Source organism: Hylobates moloch, unplaced genomic scaffold, assembly GCF_009828535.3.
Source record: "Hylobates moloch isolate HMO894 unplaced genomic scaffold, HMol_V3 SCAFFOLD_11, whole genome shotgun sequence".
In the NCBI taxonomy this organism is placed as follows: domain Eukaryota; kingdom Metazoa; phylum Chordata; class Mammalia; order Primates; family Hylobatidae; genus Hylobates; species Hylobates moloch.
In genome coordinates this window covers 50253950-50274487 of record NW_026652286.1, presented here as the reverse complement: position 1 = coordinate 50274487, position 20538 = coordinate 50253950, and the positions used below count along the sequence as shown (strand labels likewise).

At 48.9% G+C, this 20538-nt stretch overlaps 1 protein-coding gene across 2 annotated transcripts; it reads left to right on the top strand.

Annotated features, from left to right (window-relative positions):
* The first annotated feature begins 179 nt into the window (after positions 1–179).
* Positions 180–16997, top strand: KCTD21 (potassium channel tetramerization domain containing 21). 2 transcript variants are annotated; one of them, XM_032167017.2, is made up of 2 exons: positions 180–246; positions 13680–16997. In XM_032167017.2, exon 2 carries the CDS (start codon positions 13709–13711, stop codon positions 14489–14491), a length of 783 nt encoding a protein of 260 aa, XP_032022908.1. In that variant the 5' UTR covers positions 180–246; positions 13680–13708; the 3' UTR covers positions 14492–16997. The 2 variants fall into 2 exon arrangements, with proteins under 2 accessions (XP_032022908.1, XP_032022909.1); XM_032167018.2 differs by lacking the exon at positions 180–246 and adding an exon at positions 624–887 and having other exon boundaries at positions 13680–16974.
* Positions 16998–20538: the final 3541 nt, after the last annotated feature.

The window sequence follows — 20538 nt, the reverse complement described above, 5'->3', positions numbered from 1 at the left end:
CCAGCCGGCCGGACACCGGCGGGGACGAGGCGGGACGCAGAGCAGCTCGCCGCAATGCCTCCTGGGAGATGGAGTTCGCTCTCGACGCACCGAGCTGCGAGAAGCCCAGAGAGAACTACCAGTCCCGGAGGGCAGCGCGCGGACCCCGGACCGCCTCGCCCCTGGGCTGGGCTCCGACCCTCCACCCTCCTTGCAAAGCTGCGCTGGCCGCTCGCGGAGGGAGAGGCTGCAGAGCGAGGGCAGGAGGTGGGTGCGGCACGGCCGGGGTCGCGGGGCTCGGGGACTACCGCCGAGGGTACGTGGGCCCATTGAGCACCTGTCTTACCATGAGACTCATCTGTCCTAGCCTCGCCATTCCCATCTGTGAAATGGGGATGGCAGCGCCTGTGGCTGCGGGGGAGGGGGCGCGTTTCGGGGCGAGGGCAGCCGAAGTGGGCAGACCTCTTAGAGGGGCGGGGCTGGTGGGAGGAGCAAGGGCGGATGGTGATAGTCGGAAAAGCCCGGATAATGAGGGTCGGGACTGTGGGAGGAGTCCTTGGTGGCTGGGGCAAGGAGGGGCGGGGTCTCTAGGTGGGGGTGGGGCACTTGTCAGGTCGGAGTTGGGGCTTTAGGGCTGGGGAGTGGGTGCGGAACAAGCCGATGAGGCCAGCCTGAGTGAGATTGGGGAAGGAATGGCGGAGACACAGATGACAGGGAACTCGCCCAGCTCTGGAGAGCCCTGGGCCGGCAGCGCTGTGGCGGCGTGGGCAACAGCCTGTGATGCATAGAACACCTCCCTTTACTGACTGGAAATAAAGAATCCATCCCCGAGCTCAGTGCGGCACACCCGTGATCTCATTGACCTCTCACGCCCTGGAAAGTAGAGGCGTCACCATAGCGGTTGACAGGTGAGGAATGTGAGGCTCAGAAAAGCGAAGGGACTTGCCAAAAACCACTCAGGACTTCTTACTTCAAAGACCTTGCTTTTTTCCCTGCACTCCGGGAGGCAGAGGTTTAGCTTGGCATGGGAGGCAGGAAAGAAGGAAAGTTTTGATGCCCTGACCTTCGCAAATTGTCTGGCAGGACCAGTCCCCCCAACCCTTCCGAATGGCAGCCTGTAAGGCAGCCCTCATATAGTACTGTGAGGATGAAATGAGATGGATTTGAAAGCACGGTGTTTATAAATTACTGTTTGGAGGAGACGTAGGAAGAGAGCGGTTTGAAATGGGGTGCTGGTGCGGGAGGAAAAGCACAAGGTGAAGCGTGAGAGTGAGCCGAGAAGGTGAAGGAAAGTTCTGGAAGGAGCTGGGGAGATGGTAGTGGTTGTTGGAGGTCTACGCCAGATGAAAGAATACCTTGCCGTGCCAGATTCCGTGGTGTCCTTCTTCCAGCCCATCTCTCTCTGCTCCTGCCTTTTGTGCAGCTCATTCTGGGGTCCCTGTGTCTAGGAAGCACCTTTTCTCTCCTACCTATGGGTTGTGATGGTAATAGAGCAGCCTTCGGGCTTCTTAGAGATATGGACTGGGCAAGACAGAATTATAGACGCAGCTCTTTGATGTGGGGTGGTCAGGAAGGGGAGGTGAAGAAAGGGTAGTCGTCCTAGGGGCTTCAAGGCAAAGAGTCCTTTCTCCGGTGGGGTAAGGTGGGGAAGTCTCCCACTTACTGGAAGACACAGTACTCACTCTGAGCATTGTCTTTCTTGAAATTTACCCAGCCACGTGCTGTCCATTCCCTTACGCAGTGGAAACTCTCCTTGCATTTACTCCCAAGTAATCACCTCGGCCTTGTCACATCCCTTTAGATTCCAGATTGAAAATTCAACAGAGCATTTCAAAATTAAAAAGTTTGAAAAATCCAGGTGGGGAAAATGGATCTGACTAAACAGGAGAGAAATTTCTTCCCCTTCCCCTATTCTACATGCTTCTGTGGATATAGAAAGGGGCACCCCCAGCCCCAGCAAGGGAGCCAGGCATCCATCTACTTTAAAGTTGGCTGTGGTAAGGGGTTAGAATAAAATTCTCCGGAGATGCAGAGGAGAAGGAATGAATTCCAGCTGAGAGACCTGGCCGATGCATGGGATTTGTCTTCAAGGTCCAGGCAGAGGGGATGGCAGATGCCAAATTGCAGAAGTCGAAGAGGGCCCAGTATGGTTGGTCTGTAAAGTAGGTATATAATAGTATCTACTTCATCTGTGAGATTGAAAGAGATCAACATGTATAAAGTGCCTAGCACGGTAGTAACTGCTCAATAAACGTTAGCCATTATTATTGCTGTAGTGTTTGTTATTGTTACGATCATCATCATCTGCCCAGGAACGTGCCTAGGGCTGCACAGCTAGTAAGTGGCAGGGGATGATTCAAATGCAAACCCAGGTAATGCCGAATACCATGCATGGTCTGCCCCTTCCCCACACAGCCTCTCCAGTTCTTTTATTTTCTTTTTTTTTTCTTTTGAGACAGGGTCTTGCTCTATTGCCCAAGCTGGAATGCAGTGGCGTGATCTCGGCTTGCTGCAGCCTGACCTCCCAGGCTCAAGCGATCCTCTTACCTCAGCCTGTGCAGCTGGGATTACAGGCACGTGTTACCATGCCCAGCTAATTTTGTTTTATTCTCTATAGAAACAAGGTCTCATTATGTTGTCCAGGGTGGTCTCAAACTCCTGAACTCAAGTGATCCTCCCACCTGGGCCTTCCAAGTGCTGGGATTACAGGCAGGAGTCACTGAGCCTGGCCTGTCTCCAGTTCTTTCTGCCCATCCTTGACATTTCTGAGGCCCAGGAGTGGCCTCTCTTTGTCAGCATTCACAGTGAGTCATGACAGGAGTTTCTTTCCTGCCAGGGTACAGAGATTCTGGGTTCATGATGAGGCAGGAAAAACAAGGCCTGAACAGCAGTCTTCTCCCAGGCAGAATCACAGCACAGAAGATAGGCAGACCTGGCCGGGTGCGGTGGCTCACACCTGTAATCCCAGCACTTTGGGAGGCCAAGGTGAGTGGATCACTTGAGGTCAGGAGCTTGAGACCAGCCTGGCCAACATGGTGAAACCCCGTCTCTACTAAAAATACAAAAATTAGCCGGGCATGGTGGCACGCACCTGAAATCCCAGCTACTCAGGAGGCTGAGGCAGGAGAATCACTTGAACCTGGGAGGCGAAGGTTGCAGTGAGCCAAGATCACACCACTGCACTCCAAACTGAGTGACAGAACGAGACTCCATCTCAAAAAAAAAATAGGCCTAGTGGTGTGGTTTCTGTGGGTGGTGGCTCTATCCAGACTGCCCACCCAGGCTCGGATTCTAACTCCTCCACCACTTAGCCCTGGTTGGCATCCTCACCCTTCAAAATTCAGAAACACTTGGGAAGGAAAATGACGAGCTTTTCACACTTCTAAGTAGTAGTAGTAAACCTGTAACTTATTAAATCTGGCTATTTATTGGGGTCTGGCACTATGACTGTAACTTTACATCTATTGGCCCTATGAAGGAAGTGTTCTTCCCCCTTCTTTTAAAATACAAATATTTTAAAAATTTTCAAGCTTACATAAAAGCTTAAAGTATAACCTTTAACCTAGATACGCCAAATCACAATTTGCCAATTGTGCTTTTACACACACACACACACACACACACTTTTTTGGCCAAATTATTTAAAAGTTACAGGGCCGGGCGCGGTGGCTCACGCTTGTAATCCCAGCACTTTGGGAGGCCGAGGCGGGTGGATCACGAGGTCAGGAGATCGAGACCACGGTAAAACCCCGTCTCTACTAAAAATACAAAAAATTAGCCGGGCGTGGTGGCGGGCGCCTGTAGTCCCAGCTACTCGGAGAGGCTGAGGCAGGAGAATGGCGTGAACCTGGGAGGTGGAGCTTGCAGCGAGCCAAAATCGCGCCACTGCACTCCAGCCTGGGTGAGAGGGCAAGACTCCATCTCAAAAAAAAAAAGTAAGTTACAGATAAGTTGATTGACGTTTGACCCCTAAATTCTTCAACATGTATCCCCTAATAAGGACATTCTACTACATAGCCATAATACATTATATGTAATAAGCAAGAAGTCAGTATTACCCAATGTAATGGTTATTCAAAGTTTTCTGCCGGGTGCAATGGGTCATGCCTGTAACCCCAGCACTTTGGGAGGCAAAGGCAGACAGATTGCTTGAGCCCAGGAGTTCAAAGCCAGCCTGGGCAACATAGTGAAACCCCAACTCTACAAAAACTACAAAATTTAGCAAGGTGTGGTAGCGTGCACCTGTAGTCGCAGCTACTTGGGAAAATCACCTGAGCCTGGGGATGTCAAGGCTGCAATGAACCGTGATCATGCCACTGCACTATAGCCTGGGCGACAGAGTGAGACCCTGTCTCAAAAAAGAAAAAAAATTCTAATTGCCCAAAAATACCTTATATAGTTTCTGGTTTTTAAAATCAGATCCAGTCAAGATGTACGTATTGCATTCTATTATATCTCTTTTATCAACTCATTTAATCTAAATAGAGCCCCTTGACATGGTAGCTCATGTCTGTAAACCCAACATTTTGGGAGGCCAAGGCGGGCAGATCACTTGAGGTCAGGAGTTCCAGACCAGCCTGGCCAACATGGTGATACCCTATCTCAACTAAAAATACAAAAATTAGCTGGACATGGTGGTGCATGCCTATACTGCCAGCTACTCAGGAGGCTGAGGCAAGAGAATTGCTTGAATCCAGGAGGTGGAGATTGCAGTGAGCCGAGATTGTGCCACTGCACTCCAGCCTGGGCAATAGAGTGTGACTCTATCTCAAATAAATAAATAAATAAATAGAGCTTCTCCACCTATTTAAATATGTTTGATTGGTTTATCAATGATTAGATTCGGGTTAGATTTGAGTTTTGGGCAATCTGTGTACTTACTGCATGTCAGGAGGATATGATGTCAGGGTCTTACTATCCATAAATGCTAAATTTGATTATTAGTTAAGGTCATGGCAACCTGATCTCTCTGTCGTAAGGGTAAATTTTTCTCTCTTACAATTAATAAGTAATCTGTGAAGTGATTCTCTAATTATGTGTTCCTGATAACCTTTCACACCACATCCTTGGATGATCCTTGCTTGAATTACAATGCTGAGGGTTGCAAATTGGTAATTTTCTAATTCTGCCATTCCTTCTGTGTTTATTAGCTAGTGTTCTTTTTTATAGAATTAATTTTTCCTCTATCTTTCTCACTCCTTTCTTCTCACCCTCTTTTTTCTTTTGGGAATAACATTATGGACTCTTGTTTTTTGTTGTTTGTTTTTGAGACAGAGTCTCACTCTGTTGCCCTGGCTGGAGTGCAGTGGCACGATCTTGGCTCATTGCAACCTCCGCTTCCCAGATTCAAGCAATTCTCCTGCCTCAGCCTCCCAAGTAGCTGGAATAACAGGCGCATGCCACCCCGCCCAGCTATTTTTTGTATTTTTAGTAGAGATGGGGTTTTGCCATGTTAGCCAGGCTGGTGTTGAACTCCTGACCTCAGGTGATCCACCCGCCTCGGCCTCCCAAAGTGCTGAGATTACAGGTATGAGCTACCACACCCAGCCTGGACTCTTGTTTTTGTTGTTGTTGTTGTTGTTGTTGTTTGTTAATTCACTGGGCTGTATGAACTCACCTTGAACTTTTCCTGTAAAAGTCCAGGAATCATCAGTTTCTCCAGGAAGTCCTGGTTTCTTTTAGAAGAGATGATGACATTCAGAAACAAAGATCCAGGGCTAGGTGTGTTTATTGCTACTGGGTGTCATTTCTAGGCTCTATGAGTGAGCAGAGCTAGGAAATGATGGATAGGTGATTGATAGATGATAGATGGACAATTTTCATTACTTAGTACGTTTATTGTTACAACAGCTAGTCCCCACTGACAGGATTGCGTGGTAAGTCATTTCACTATAGAAGTAATGCTCATTATGGAAGTGAACAGTAATGTAGGAAAAAAGGAAATTGCACAGAAAAGAGCCCTTGCCTACTCCAGGTCTCCATGAGTATACAGGCTGTTGGCTAGGACCTCTGTGGCTGGGTTCAGCTTCCTGCCGAAGACGTCTAAAGGACTGGTTCTCTGAAGGGTGTCCAAACCAGAACTGCCCAGAGGCCATGACTCTGAAGTCAAGAATCCACATGAAGCCCTGGGCAAGGGATTCACGCTCTTTGGGTCTGCTTTAGGTTGTCTTTGAAACAAAGACAATGTGATTGGTCCTGCCTGGGTCCCAGAGTTGTAAGGATCAATATATTTATCAATATGTTTATTTTTAAACATTGCTAGTTGTGTCTCTTCACATTTATTACCAAATTCCTTCTCATTGTTTTAAAACCACGGAGTGAAATGTCATTGCTTTATAATCTGTTTTAATACATTGCGCTAAGATGTCTTATTCAAATACTCTTTCAGGTTATCAGTCATCAGTGCTTCCAGATTAAAATTTTAATTATTTAAAATTATTTAAATCTTTTTTGAAAAATACTATTGGGATTTGGATTAGGACAGCATAACAACTATAATTAATTTTGGTGTGGGCGGGGCGGGGGGTGCTTTGGGATAAGGCCTGGCTCTGTCACCCAAACCAGAGTGCACGGTCTTGGCTCGCTGCAGCCTCCACCTACTGGGAGAAAACCAATTATTAAAATAGAAGAAGTTCCTATAGCTATTATCACTTGGGAAATTACACAGTTTTTAGCCCTGGCCAACAGCTGGGGACAAATCTAAAGTGTATATTGCTTATTATATCACAGTATCACACAACCGCTCCCCCGAGTGCGAGGCGGTGACTATGCAGACATGAGACATGCAGTTGCTCTCAGCTCACAAACTAGGCAGTGGTTTCCAAAAAAAATTGTTTTGTCACCCACAGTATGAAGATACCATGATCCAGTACATAGACATACAACTGAAACAAAAGTTTCACAACAATATATAATTGGTCACAACCCACTTAACTGTATTGATGTCATGACTTGCCAATAGGTCACAACCTTCATTTTTTTCCTGTTTATGGAGGTAAAACTTAAGTATGGTAAAATTTACACTTTTTTTTTTTAATTGAGACAGGGGTCTTACTATGTTTTCTAGGCTGGTCTTGAACTCCTGGGCTCAAGTGACCCTCCTGCCTTGGCCTCTCAAAGTACTGGGATTATAGGCATGAACCACTACAGGTGGCCAAAATTCACCCTTTTAGATGTATATAGTTAGTTACATGAATTTTGACAGTCTTTATAAAGATATTTGACCACCGCCACATCATATTATTTTTGTGCCAACCTAATAGAATATTCCCATCACTCCACAATGTGCTTTGTGTTTCTTTGTAACCAGTCTTTTCTCTCCAACCCAGCCCCGGGAATTCACTTAATCTGATTTCTGTCTTTATAGTTTTGCCTTTGCCAGAACATTATACAGATAGAATCATGCACCATGTAACCTTCTGAGGCTGGCTTCTTTCACTTGACATAATGCTTTTGAAATTTTCATGTATGCGGTAATGTCTTTTAGTAGTTCCTATATATTGCTGAGTCATATTCTATTGTATGGATGTACTGCAATTTATCTGTTTACATTTTAGTTGTTTCTGAGTTTGGGCAATTATGAATAAGCTGCCATAAACATTCACATGAGTCTTTGCATGGACATATGTCTCCATTTCTCTACCATAAATATCTAGGAGTAGGATCATTGGGTCACGTGATAATTGTATGCTGTATTAGTCCATTCTCACACTGCTAATAACGACATACCCGAGACTGGGTAATTTACAAAGGAAAGAGGTTTAATTGACTCATAGTTCCACAGGACTAGGGAGTCCTCAGGAAACTTAAAATAATGGTGGAAGGGGAAGCAAACATGTCCTTCACGTGGCAGCAGCAAGGAGAAGTGCCAAGTGAAGGGAGAAACCCCTTATAAAACCATCAGATCTCTTAAGAACTCACTCACTATCACAAGAACAGCATGAGGAAAACCGCCCCAATGATTCAATCATCTCCACCTAGTCCTGCCCTTGACACATGGGGATTATTACAATTCAAGGTGAGACTTGGGTGGGGACACAGAGCCAAACCATACCATATGTCAAACTATTTTCAACAGTGGTTACCATTTGCCAGCAGTGTATGAGGTTTCCATTGTTCTGTGTACTCACCTTCATTTGGCATTGTCAGTTTTTATATGAGCCACTGTAATAGGTATATAGTAGCATATAATTGTGGTTTCAATTTTCATACTCTCATGACTAATGATACTGACCGTCTTTTCATGTGATTGTCAGTCATCTACATATCTTCTTTGCCGGAATATTTGTTAGATCTTTTGTCTAGTTGTTTTTTTTTTTTTTTTAAGTAGAGATAGGGTTTCGCCATGTCGGCCAGGCTGTTCTTGAACTCCTGGCCTCAAGTGATCTGCCCGCCTCAGCCTCCCAAAGTGCTGGGATTACAGGCATGTGCCACTGCACCCAGCTTTGTGTGTTTTTTAATTGGGTTATTTTCTTACTGAATTTTGAGAGTTCTGTCTATATTCTGGTTAACAATCCTTTGTCAGATAGGTGTTTTGCAAATATTTTCTCCATCTGTGTCTTATTCTTTCATTTTCTTAACAGTGTCTTTTGAATAGCAGAAGTTTTTATGTGGATGAAGTCTAGTTTATTGATGTTTTTAATGGTTTGTCCCTTTTAGGTCCTATCCAAGAAATCTTTGCCTAATCCACAGTTGCAAAGATTTTCTCCTAGAAGTTGTGTAGTTTTAGATTTTATATTTAGGTCTATGATCTGTTCTGAGTTTATTTTTCATAAACGGCATGAGAGATGGACCAAGGTTCTTTTTTTCCCCATGTGGATGTCCACTGATCTGCATTTTGATATAGCCAGGGAAGAGGGCCATGTGCAAAGCAGATCACTGAAGATGGAATGGTGAGTGCTGCCAGAGGGGGTTGTGCAAGGCACTAGGAGGCCCTGAGAGGAGAGCTGTTAACCTAGTGGAGATCTGGGGACAGCAGTACAGAGGTGATGACTCATAGGCTGGGCCTGAAAGGTAGACAGCAGAGAGGGTAGAGAAGGTAGACCGGGGTGGTCTAGGGACAGCAAAGGCAGGGCAGGTGACAGCGTGAAGGAGACTGACTCAGTGGTGTCTAGAGTGCGTGGAGGGCAGGGTTAGACAGGAGAGGGAAAGAGGAAGGTGGTTTGGGCAGGGACAGTGCTTCAGGAAGGTGAGTCTGCAGACCAGAAAGGAAGGTGGACAGAAGGCAGGGAGTCAAGTGAGGATGTAGGGGTGCAGGGGGCAGGGATGAGGCCTAAGCTCTGGGAATAGCTATAGGCATGGGTTCAAGGAGACAGTCAAGACAAAGCGTAGGGCTGAAGAGTCGGGGCTGCCTCCCTCAGGCAGTTGGGTGGCTGAGAAGAGTTCACAGCAGAGTTACGGGCAGAGGAAGGCACAGGTGAGGCTTCTGGTACCTGTGGTACTGGTGGAGGGTCTTGACTACAAATTGTCCAGGTCCTTGGCGTTTTGAACAAAGTAGCAGAGGGGCCAGACGTGGTAATCCCCACACTTTGGGAGGCCTGGATGGGCAGATCACTTGAGGTCAGTCCGAGACCAGCCTGGCCAACATGGTGAAACCCGTCTCTACTAAAAAAATAAAAATAAAAAGAGTAGCAGGGGAATGAAATGCAGGAATGAAGCAACGAAAGCAGGAATTAAAGTGAGAAAGCACTCCTCAGGGTGGGAGTGGGCCAGAGCAAGAAACTCAAAGGCCCAGTTACAAAGTTCTCTGGGCTTTAAGTACCCCATTTGAGGTTCTTATCAGCTACCCCTTATCTGGACGAAGGATTTAGTCTGTGGCTAATTAAAGGCTGAGGTGAATGGGCACCCTATGCAGATAAAGGGATGGTCCCAATCCAAGGCCCCCCTCCCTTTCCACCTGAGACATGGTGGAGTGGGAAGGTTGCAGAGAGAGGAGCGTTTGATCCTTTGTCACCCAGCTGGGGAGATGGCATTTTTCCTCTTAGTTCAGCTTTAGGAATTCGGTGTTAATTGGCCTTAGGGTCCCTGCCCCCAGTCCCAGGATTTTCCTTTTGATCCAGCTTTGGGAAGTCAGCAGAATTGGCCTCAGATTTTTTGCCCCCAGACCTTGGTGTTTTTTCTTTTATGAAGTTAGCACAAATTGGCCTTAAGTTCTGTGTCTCCAGACCCTGTTCTCCTGCCTCACTTGCAGAACCTCCAGGAGGCATCTGGGAACACATAGGGGACTGAGGCTCAGTGGTGTTAGTTCATTAGTACCTGACTGCAAACCTCCGCCGACTCATGAAACTCCCCTCGTGTCATGTCATTGTGCCTTTTGTAGCAGGGCCGTGGATTTGTGATGATGGACACTGTGGCCCTGTGACTAGAAAATAGGGGCTTAGACCAGGCACGGTGGCTCACGCCTGTAATCCCAGCACTTTGGGAGGCCGAGGCGGGCAGATCACAAGGTCAAGAGATCGAGACCATCCTGGCCAACATGGTGAAATCCCATCTCTACTAAAAATACAAAATAAATTAGCTGGGAGTGGTGGCGCGCGCCTGTAATTGCAGCTACTCAGGAGGCTGAGGCAGGAGTGTCGCTTGAATCTGGGAGGCAGAGGTTGCAGTGAGCTGAGATTGCGTCACTGCACTCTAGCCTGGCGACAGAGCAAGACTCCATCTCAAAAAAAAAAAAAGAAAATAAGGGCTTAGAGGACTGAGCTCTGTGACTCGATAGGTAAGGGGAGATCACCACAGAGAGCACCCTAGACTCGCAGCAGGAGACCTGCCTGCTAGCCAGACAAATGACCGGGAGCCATGACGTCATTGGGGGCGCAGGAAAGCAGGTGCTCTGCTGCTTTTGCAAGCAGAGAAATAAGAGTTTGGGCACCTATCCAGGGGTCCCAGGGAATGCCCTGTGGCTCCTGACCTCCCCCGCCTGTAATGCTCTGAGCACTTCAGCACTAATTCATGGAAGAGATAAGGGTCTGTGGTCCATGGAACTGTCCATGTCCTCTCTCATGCCTACTCCTTTTCCTGCCGTGAAGTTAAGCCACTTTACAGAGCCTGGGCCTGAAACCCAATGTTGGGAGGGAGTGTTTGTTTTCAAGGAGAAAGAGAGACTGAAACTAGAACATGCACATTTCTATCCAGAAGAAAACAGTTGGAGTAGACTAGAGTCCTGCAAAGAGGGCAACAGGGAAGAAGATTCTGGACTGAGTAAAGGGGACCCACTCCTGGGTCCACCTCCTGCCTGGGCCCTCTGGAGAGAGAATTGGCCAGATTCAGCCCTGAGTCACAGCACCCTCCCCAGTTGCTGCCTCGCAGCTGTCTCCACACCAGCAGCCATGCCCCCAACGGCAGCTCGCCCACACCTCTGTGGGACCTCCCCACTGTCTCACAGCCCATCTGCTCCAGGCTTCTACTGACGATTTTGTATTTCACATGGGCTCATTTCTCCTCAGACACTCCAGATGGGGAATGCCTTTCTGCAATATCAAAGTGCCCCATTAGACTGGGGAGGAATCATGAGGGGGCATACCTCTGCCCCTGCAAGAGAGTCGAGTATCTCTCATGCATATATCTATATGGCAGCTGAGTATCTCTCACACTGGCATGGCCCCCATCCTCTGGAGAAAGGAGGCCTCAGTGCAGTCAGCCTCTTCAGGAGGTAGAAATGTTGAGAAGTTCTCGCCACCCCTGCTGGGTGACTTTGGGGAGGTGTCTCCTCAGACCTCTGTTTCTCCATCTGGACAGTAAGCATGCTTGAAAGGATGGGTTTTTGTTTGTTTTTTGAGACCGGGTCTCACTCTGTCTCCCAGGCTGGAGTTCTGTGGCATAATCATGGCTCACTGCAGCCTCGACCTCCCAGACTCAAGTGATCCTCCCACCTCAGCCTCCCAAGTAGCTGGGACTACAGGTGCTCGCCACCACACCCTGCTTTGTTGTTGTTGTTGTTGTAGAGACAGGGTTTCGTCATGTTGGCCAGGCTGGTCTTGAACTCCTGAGCTCAAACGATCTGCCCACCTCTGCCTCCCAAAGTGCTGGAATTACAGGCATGAGCCACTGTGTCTGCCAGCCAGATAGTTTTTGATGTGCCAAGGTTCATTCCAGACCATCTCCCACATCTTCTACCTGTCTTGTCACTGTGCCTTTACTCTCTCTTGTCTCCTCTACCAGCACAGGCTCTTCTGGGGGTAATACTGGGGCCAGTTCCTCTTGGCATCCCTACCTGCCATGTCGGGGAAGGATTGCTGAATCTGGTCCACAGGTTGGCTCTGGGGAAAGTATAGTGTTGGAAGCTGGAGCTGAGATTTCCTGTTTTCTAGAAGATGTGGTGAAGGAGACTTGCCAGCCGTAGATGCTGACAGCTGAGAGATCAGGGGGGCTTTGTTAAGGAGTGGATAGGGTGCCTTCAGGAGGGTGCTCTGACAGAGTCCTGCATTTGCACTGACCTTGCAGCCAGTTTCAGAGAAGCTTGGGGTGTTATGACAGCAAAGGACAGGCCACCAGGGGCCAAGAGCATCTTCATGGCAAGGCAAGTCAGCATGGGAGCAGTGAAAGTCTAGAAAGGATTGTCATTTGCAGTCTGGACAGCTGAGTGACCCACTGTGGGCCTTCAAGATAGATGGAAATGACACTAATCATGGCCATTCATTGTCAAACCTTTGAGAGAGAAAAATAATTAAATTCAGCAGTGTCATTGGTACAGAAGGAGGAGCACTGAGCCTGGAGTCATAAATCTCAGACCATTTGTTGAATACTTAGAACATACCGATCTTTGGCTAGTAAGCATGTACACATTTTTCTTTCATATAAAAGAACCTGAGTTTGAATCCTGGCAAGGCACTTCACCTTTCTGAGCTTGAGGAATGAATCCTGGCACAGTTTTCCTCATCTGCACAACAGGAATGGATGATTATATTGTCTGTGTCAAAAGATGATACAACTTTTTTTTTTGAAATGGAGTTTCACTCTTGTTGTCCAGGCTGGAGGGCAGTGGCGCAGTCTCGGCTCACTGCAACCTCCACCTCCTGAGTTCAAATGATTCTCCCGCCTCAGCCGCCTGAACAGCTGGGATTACAGGCACCTGCCACCATGCCCAGCTAATTTTTGTAGTTTTAGTAGAGATGGGGTTTCACCATGTTGGCCAGTCTGATCTTGAACTCCTGATCTCAGGTGATCTGCCCGCCTCGGCCTCCCTAAGTGCTGGGATTACAGGTGTGAGCCACCGCACCTGGCTGATACAACTATTATGTAAGCAAATATATGTATAAACACGTAGCATAGCTTTCAGTCCAGGCACGTCTTCCTTTCTTTCTTTAGACCAGTGGTTCTCTATTCTAACTGAACATTTAGAATCACTAAGGGAACTCTTTCAAAATACCAGTGCTGGGGCAGTATTCCAGACCAATTAAAATAGAATATCAGCGGCAGAGGGGGGCGGGGGGGACCCAGGCTTTAGGGGTCCTTTCCTTTCTTTCCCTGTTTCCTTTTTCCTTTCCTTTTCCCTTTCTCCTTTCCCTCTTCCTAGTGAAGCTAATGTACTTTGCACAGTGTTAGCAATTATCACCCATACAGTGTTAGCAATTATCACCCATTCATAAGGTATTAATTCATTTCGATCCCAAGGGCATAGGCTTGATGTACAATTAGGAGTTAAGGACTGTGAGTTCTCTGAGGAGGTTTGGTTATAGTCATTTCTCACTTGTCACCCTCTCCAGGACTACTTCCAGCAACCCAGTCTCCTGCCATGTCCGACCCCATCACGCTGAACGTCGGGGGGAAGCTCTATACAACCTCACTGGCGACCCTGACCAGCTTCCCTGACTCCATGCTAGGCGCCATGTTCAGCGGGAAGATGCCCACCAAGAGGGACAGCCAGGGCAACTGCTTCATTGACCGTGACGGCAAAGTGTTCCGCTATATCCTCAACTTCCTGCGGACCTCCCACCTTGACCTGCCCGAGGACTTCCAGGAGATGGGGCTGCTCCGCAGGGAGGCCGACTTCTACCAGGTGCAGCCCCTGATTGAGGCCCTCCAGGAGAAGGAAGTGGAGCTCTCCAAGGCCGAGAAGAATGCCATGCTCAACATCACACTGAACCAGCATGTGCAGACGGTCCACTTCACTGTGCGCGAGGCGCCCCAGATCTACAGCCTCTCCTCCTCCAGCATGGAGGTCTTCAACGCCAACATCTTCAGCACCTCCTGCCTCTTCCTCAAGCTCCTTGGCTCTAAGCTCTTCTACTGCTCCAATGGCAATCTCTCCTCCATCACCAGTCACTTGCAGGACCCCAACCATCTGACTCTGGACTGGGTGGCCAATGTGGAGGGCCTGCCAGAGGAGGAGTACACCAAGCAGAACCTCAAGAGGCTCTGGGTGGTGCCCGCCAACAAGCAGATCAACAGCTTCCAGGTCTTCGTGGAAGAGGTACTGAAAATCGCTCTGAGCGATGGCTTCTGCATCGATTCTTCTCACCCACATGCTCTGGATTTTATGAACAATAAGATTATTCGATTAATACGGTACAGGTAAAAGGATCCCAACAACATTGGAGACGGGGAGTCCCAAGAAGCTCATGTCAGCCAGGTCTTGGAGGGCATCTCGCCAGTGGTGCGAGGCAGGGGACTATACTAATCTGTATTAATTGTGTAGCAGGACTTGATTCCCCCCATGATGAAGTCCACCTTTTGGAATCCAGTGTCCTCTGAACAGAACCACCTTTTTTCTTGCCATTTTGAGCTGCAGACAGGCAGTTTATTATGACAAGTGAAGAGTCAGCTGATGTGTACTAAAGGAGGCCATAGGATTTTCCAGCCAGGACAAAGGAGCGGCAGTTTTCTCCTGGACTCCATCTCTCTGTACCACTAGCCAGTGCCACATTTATCCATCTGTAAGAAGGCCCTGGTGGAGAGGATGGGATGAGAACAAGAGGCTACCTCCAGTTAACCAGGACATAAAGTCCCCAGTGGTTCCTGTCACACCTGCTTCTCCCTCCCCAGGGTGCATCCATGATTGTGGATGTTTGCTCAGGGGTGATCATGTTTGGCTGGCTTGGAATGCTGTGCATTCTCAGAGCCCTGTTAGTGTCCCCTCTTGGGGGACAGAGATGAGGTGTGGCAGGGTCTAGAGGAATGAGTGTCCAGGCAGGGTTCAGAAGGTAGGAATGTCCCTCTTGATGGGGCTGAATCAAGGGATTCCTGGCTTCAGAAAGGGTCTGCTATCTTTGCAAAGATGTGCAAGTATCTGCAGCCAGTGTGATGAAATCACTTCCAAATCCAGCCTGTTGCCTGACTTTTGTCATTGTTGTCCCACAAATTTGAGGTATCATTGAAACAGGTCATTTTAAACAAATATATTATGGATTCTCAGGGTTGGAAATAATTCAGTGATTGCTTAGTCCTCCCCCACCCCTAGAACACCCCAGCACATCTGAAGATACGCGCCTCTCCCTGGGTACCTGCAAGTGATCACTTTGGCCTGCTTGCATGCCTTAGCTGATAGGAAGCGTGCCATCCCCAAGGCAGCTCCGGCTGTGGTTGGACGGTGCTGACAGACAGTTCTTCCCTATATTGAGCCAAAATCTGTCCTGCCACTTGCTAGATCTTGGTTGCAGACCTTCCCATTCACCCAGTTATATATCTTTGCTTTCAAAATAGTCACCTTGAGAGACCAGACATTTTTCTGAAAACATCGTTACTCAGAATTCAGATTCCCCTTTGAGATCTGTCTTCAGAATCAAAGTTAGCTCTTTTCTATCCCCTGTAAGTCAGTCCCCTTTTATTATAGCTTTACCTCATTTGTGACCCCCACTTCACCCACCTTCCCCACCATCTGTGGCTCCATATGCCTTTCGACCATTTTCTGTTGGAAGAGGAAGATTCACGGCCCCTGAGGAGATCCAGAGGAAAGGGACGGTCTCCGAGGGTGCTGTGCAGCAAGGAGCCCAGGAGCGGTATGAACTGTAGCAGTGCCCTTAGAGTAAATGTGCGGCCCCTAAGACCTTGCCCTCAGGAAGGCGGCCTTCCCCTGCAGTCCTGTGTCCTACGCCTGGGTCTCTGTGGGGTGCCATGCAGGGCAAGCAACCCAAGCACTGCTTCCCACCGGGTGATGAGCCGTGCAGGCCTCCAAACTGCACATCATGATTCATCCCTAAATTGACTTTGGCCTGGAGAGTCCCAGGGTCCTCCCCACTGGGCAGGGGTCATCAAAGCCAAGGAAGCCTGGTGACACAGGCACCCATGGGAAGGGGGCCCAGAAAGGGGCTTCCCATAGATAGGCCCTGTGAGTAGGGAGCTTGTACACTGGGCCATGGGCAGAGCCAGCTCCCTTGAGCAGTAAAGGCCCTTTTCCCCCTACAGTGGGACCCAGTAGTCTCTCTGACAGCTTTTCTGCCAGGCTCAGTGGCTCATGCCTGTAATCCCAACACTCTGGGAGGCCGAGGCAGGAAGATCACCTGAGGTCAGGAGTTCAAGACCAGCCTGGCCAACATGGTGAAACATCATCTCTGCTAAAAATACAAAAATTAGCTGGGTGTGGTGACAGGCGCCTATAACCCCAGCTATTTGGGAGGCTGAGGCAGTAGAATCGCTTGAACCCAGATAGCAGAGGTTGCAGTGAGCTGAGAGTGTGCCATTGCAGAGTAAGACTCCATCCCAAAAAAAGACAGCTGTCCCAGGCCAAGAGTACTTGGGAAAGCCCCTCATGGAGAACCTAGTTTAGACCAAGTAGCAGAACCTGTGGTCACAACAAAATTTGAGGAAGAAATCTTACAAATCACCAGTGCCCTTTTTCCTTTTCCATAAAACTGTCCATCTTTTCGGTGCTCCCTAATCCAAGCAGCTTGACTTTAGAGAAGTTGCAGAAGCAGTGAAGCCACTAACATGCTGTGTGACTTTATGCAAGTCACTCACCTCACTGAGCCACCTCCATTTCTTCATCTGTGAAATGGGCATAACAGTAATACATAACCCTACCTACCTCACAGGGCTGTTGTGAGGATCAAATGAAATAATGTACGTGAGAATACAGTATAAAGGATTGTTATTCTTTTGTGTCTGCTTGTAACGGGGAAAAACACTGGTGACTTGGGTTTGAATCCAGAGCTCCAAGGCTCTGTAACCTTGGACAAGTCACTGAACTTCTCTGATTTGTTTCCTCATCAGTTAACAACCCCTTCCTCCCAGGGTTATGCAACTTAAACGAGTTGGTGTCTGTGAAAATTCTGAGCTGGGCCTGGCACCCAGGAGCTCAGTGCTCTTGCAGGAGGTAGTCATGGTGGACTCTGGTGGGGGACTAGGAGTCCCAGGAGAGTAGAGTTTAACAAGCCCTTACAGAGCACTGGCTGTGTGGGCCCTGAGGACAGGAACAGTCACAGATAAGCTAAGTTTCAGCCTGGAGAAAGTTTAGAGCTTCACACAACGTGCTTTGGGAACTCAGGGAAAGGGTTCAGTTCTCAGAAGGAGCCTTGTGGATGGCCAAGGTGGGCCTCTGAGGGTAGGTCAGGCTTGACAGAATAAGCAAGAGAGTGCCATGGGCACAGGGAACAGCAAGAGCAGAGCTGGCAGCCAGGCAGGGAGAGCAAGCAAGGGAGGCTGTACGTTCACACCACGGCTGCACAAGGGGCAGGGGGGCACGCAGTGCATCTCATTGCCCGCATCCAGGTTAGGTGAGCTCAGCCTTCTGCTTGGCAAAAATGTGAGAAAGACAGAGAACAAACTTTCAGCAGTGATGGCAGCACCATCGGCGGACGGGTGAGTCTGAGTGCGAACTGAGCAGGGATGTGCTGCTTGTGAGCCCTTCATTGCCCTGGGTGAGACCCTGTGGTGATCTCACCTGCATCCAGTTCAGCCTTTTATCCCACCGAGGGCTCCATCCCAGCTGAAGGAGCAACGCCGGGAACACAACACTCGTCAGCTCTCAGTTCCTGCCCTAGGTGTGGTCCCCTGCATGCAGAGGGACAGTTAGAATGGGTGCTTGAGGGAACCCTAAGCACCCACCTTGGTGTGACTACTTCATGAGGCCCACCACCAAACAGGGACCCTGCATGCTTAAAGCCCAGCAGCAGGCACCACTCTGTGACCTCATGCCCTCAGCACGTCCAAAAGCCCTCCACCCTCTTAAGAAGGGCCTAGCCTCATGACCCTGGTCTGCCTTTGGGCCAGATCTCCCTGTGCAGGGGTGGCCAAGGACCCCACTTGCCCACACCTCAGAATTTGCAGCCTAGGACACAGCCACTGTTTTGTAAACTGCACCCTAAATCACACAGCATTTGTGTAACTACCCATTTATTCACCCCAAACTTCCAGCTTCCTTTTACAAATTACTCTTAAAACAGTCTGACTTTGGGAGGCCGAGGTGGGCCGATCACAAGGTCAAGAGATCAAGACCATCCTAGCCAACATGGTGAAACCCCATCTCTACTAAAAATACAAAAATTAGCTGGGCGTGGTGGCTCATGCCTGTAGTCCCAGCAACTTGGGAGGCTGAGGCAGGAGAACAGCTTGAACCTGGGAGGCGGAGGTTGTGGTGAGCCCAGATCGCACCACTGCACTCCAGCCTGGCAACAGAGTGAGACTCCGTCACAAAACAACAACAACAACAAAATAGTCATCAGGCTAGGTGTGGTCGCTCAGACCTGTAATCCCAGCATGTTGGGAGGCCAGGGTAGGTGGATCACTTTAGGTCAGGAGTTCGAGACCAGCCTGATGAACAGAGTGAAACCCTGTCTCTACTAAAAATACAAAAATAAGCCAGGCATAGTGGAGCATGCCTGTAATCCCAGCTACTCAGGAGGCTGAGGCACAAGAATTGCTTGAACCTAGGAAGCAAAGATTGCAGTGAGTCAAGATCACACCACTTCACTCCAGCCTGGGTGACAGAGCAAGAATGTCTAAAGAAAATAATTTAAAAAAAAAAATCAGTCTGTCATCAGTGGGGCTTAGCCAAGGTCAGTCCTGGGCCAATTTCTTGGCCCAAGAAATTTCAGCCCATCCCTTTCCTGAATTGCAGTCTCTCCACACTGACCGCCTATGTCTGCCTGTGTCCCATGGGGCTCTGGGCTGATAGGGGTGGCTGGCTGGGAAATGAGGCCTGTGATCAGCTCCAGGAGCAAAACAACCTTGATAACAGGCCCATCAAAGGGAGGGACGGGACTCTGGCAGCTCTGTCTGCCCAGACAGCCTGGTGACCTCAGTCTCCTTCAGAACCTTTGGGACAGTGTGGCACCAACCAAGCTGTGGAAACAGTCCAGTGACACACTCGCCCCAGTCTGGGGCACAGGGACCAACAGGGGCTCACAGAGCAACCCATGGCACCCAGGACCCCACCTGACACAAAGGACAGCAAAACAAGCTTTGAGGCGGGGCTGCCTGGCTCTGAGGCTCATGAAGAAGTGCACGCTCAGCCTGTTCTATCTGACCCCTCCCCACTTGTTTTCCTAGTCCTGTTTCCTGCCAACTTCCCTGCCACTCCCACCGCCCCACCACCAAAACACAGGGCATTGCACAGCCTTTGTCAACATTTCCCAGTTAGCTGGCAGCCCTGGAGTGTTCTAGCCCATTCACTTCCTTACGCCAAGTCCCTCTCCAAAGCCTGGGTTCCCCTTTACCAAAGAGTTGGGCAAAGGCCTTGTTGAACCACATTTGAACTCCCTAGGGATCCTACCAGCTAAAGAGCAAAGGTTAATGTGTTATGACATGGATACCCTCCCCCAGCCCTAGTTCGTTCACTTTATACATCCTATGTTGGATTTGCTTACTCTACACCCTTTCGCTTGACACCTTGTATTAAGTTGCCAAGTGCCTTCACATCCACAGTTTCCTTTCACGGAACCACAGGATGTGTCTTGCCATCCCACACTTGTCTGGGCCTCCCTTTACCACTCTGTCTTCACAGCTCATCCTTCAATACTGTGTAAGCCCTGCCTCCTTAGCTCCACCCAATAAAGTCAGTCCCAGCCCCTGCTGTGCCACCCTATACCTGGTAAGCACCTTCGTCATCACACCGCACTTGTTCACAGCTAGTGCTGTACTGGTAAACAAAGCCCTGATCTGTAGTGTGGGCCAGTTTCCCATTAAATACCGTCACCATTATCAGTTTCAAATAAATACTGCCGGCCAGGTGCAGTGGCTCACGCCTGTAATCCCAGCACTTTGGGAGGCCAAGGCAGGCGGATCACCTGAGGTCAGAAGTTCAAGACCAGCCTGACCAATATGGAGAAACCCTGTCTCTACTAAAAATACAAAAAAAAAAAAAAAAAAAAAAAGCCAGGTGTGGTGGCACATGCCTGTAATCCCAGCTACTCGGGAGGCTGAGGCAGGAGAATCACTTGAACCTGGGAGGTGGAGGTTGCAGTAAGCTGAGATCATGCCATTGCACTCCTACCTGGGCAACAAGAGCAAAACTCCGTCTCAAAAAATAAATAAATAAAATAAAATAAATACTGTCAGCATGGTCAGTTTCAAGCCACTAATGGGATGTCACCATTAAGCTGGAAGACAGGCACACAAGAAGCTCTGGAGAGCCAGGGTGAGCAACTCTAGTCCCCCACCATCTTTCTGGCTGATCCACATGCTGGTAAG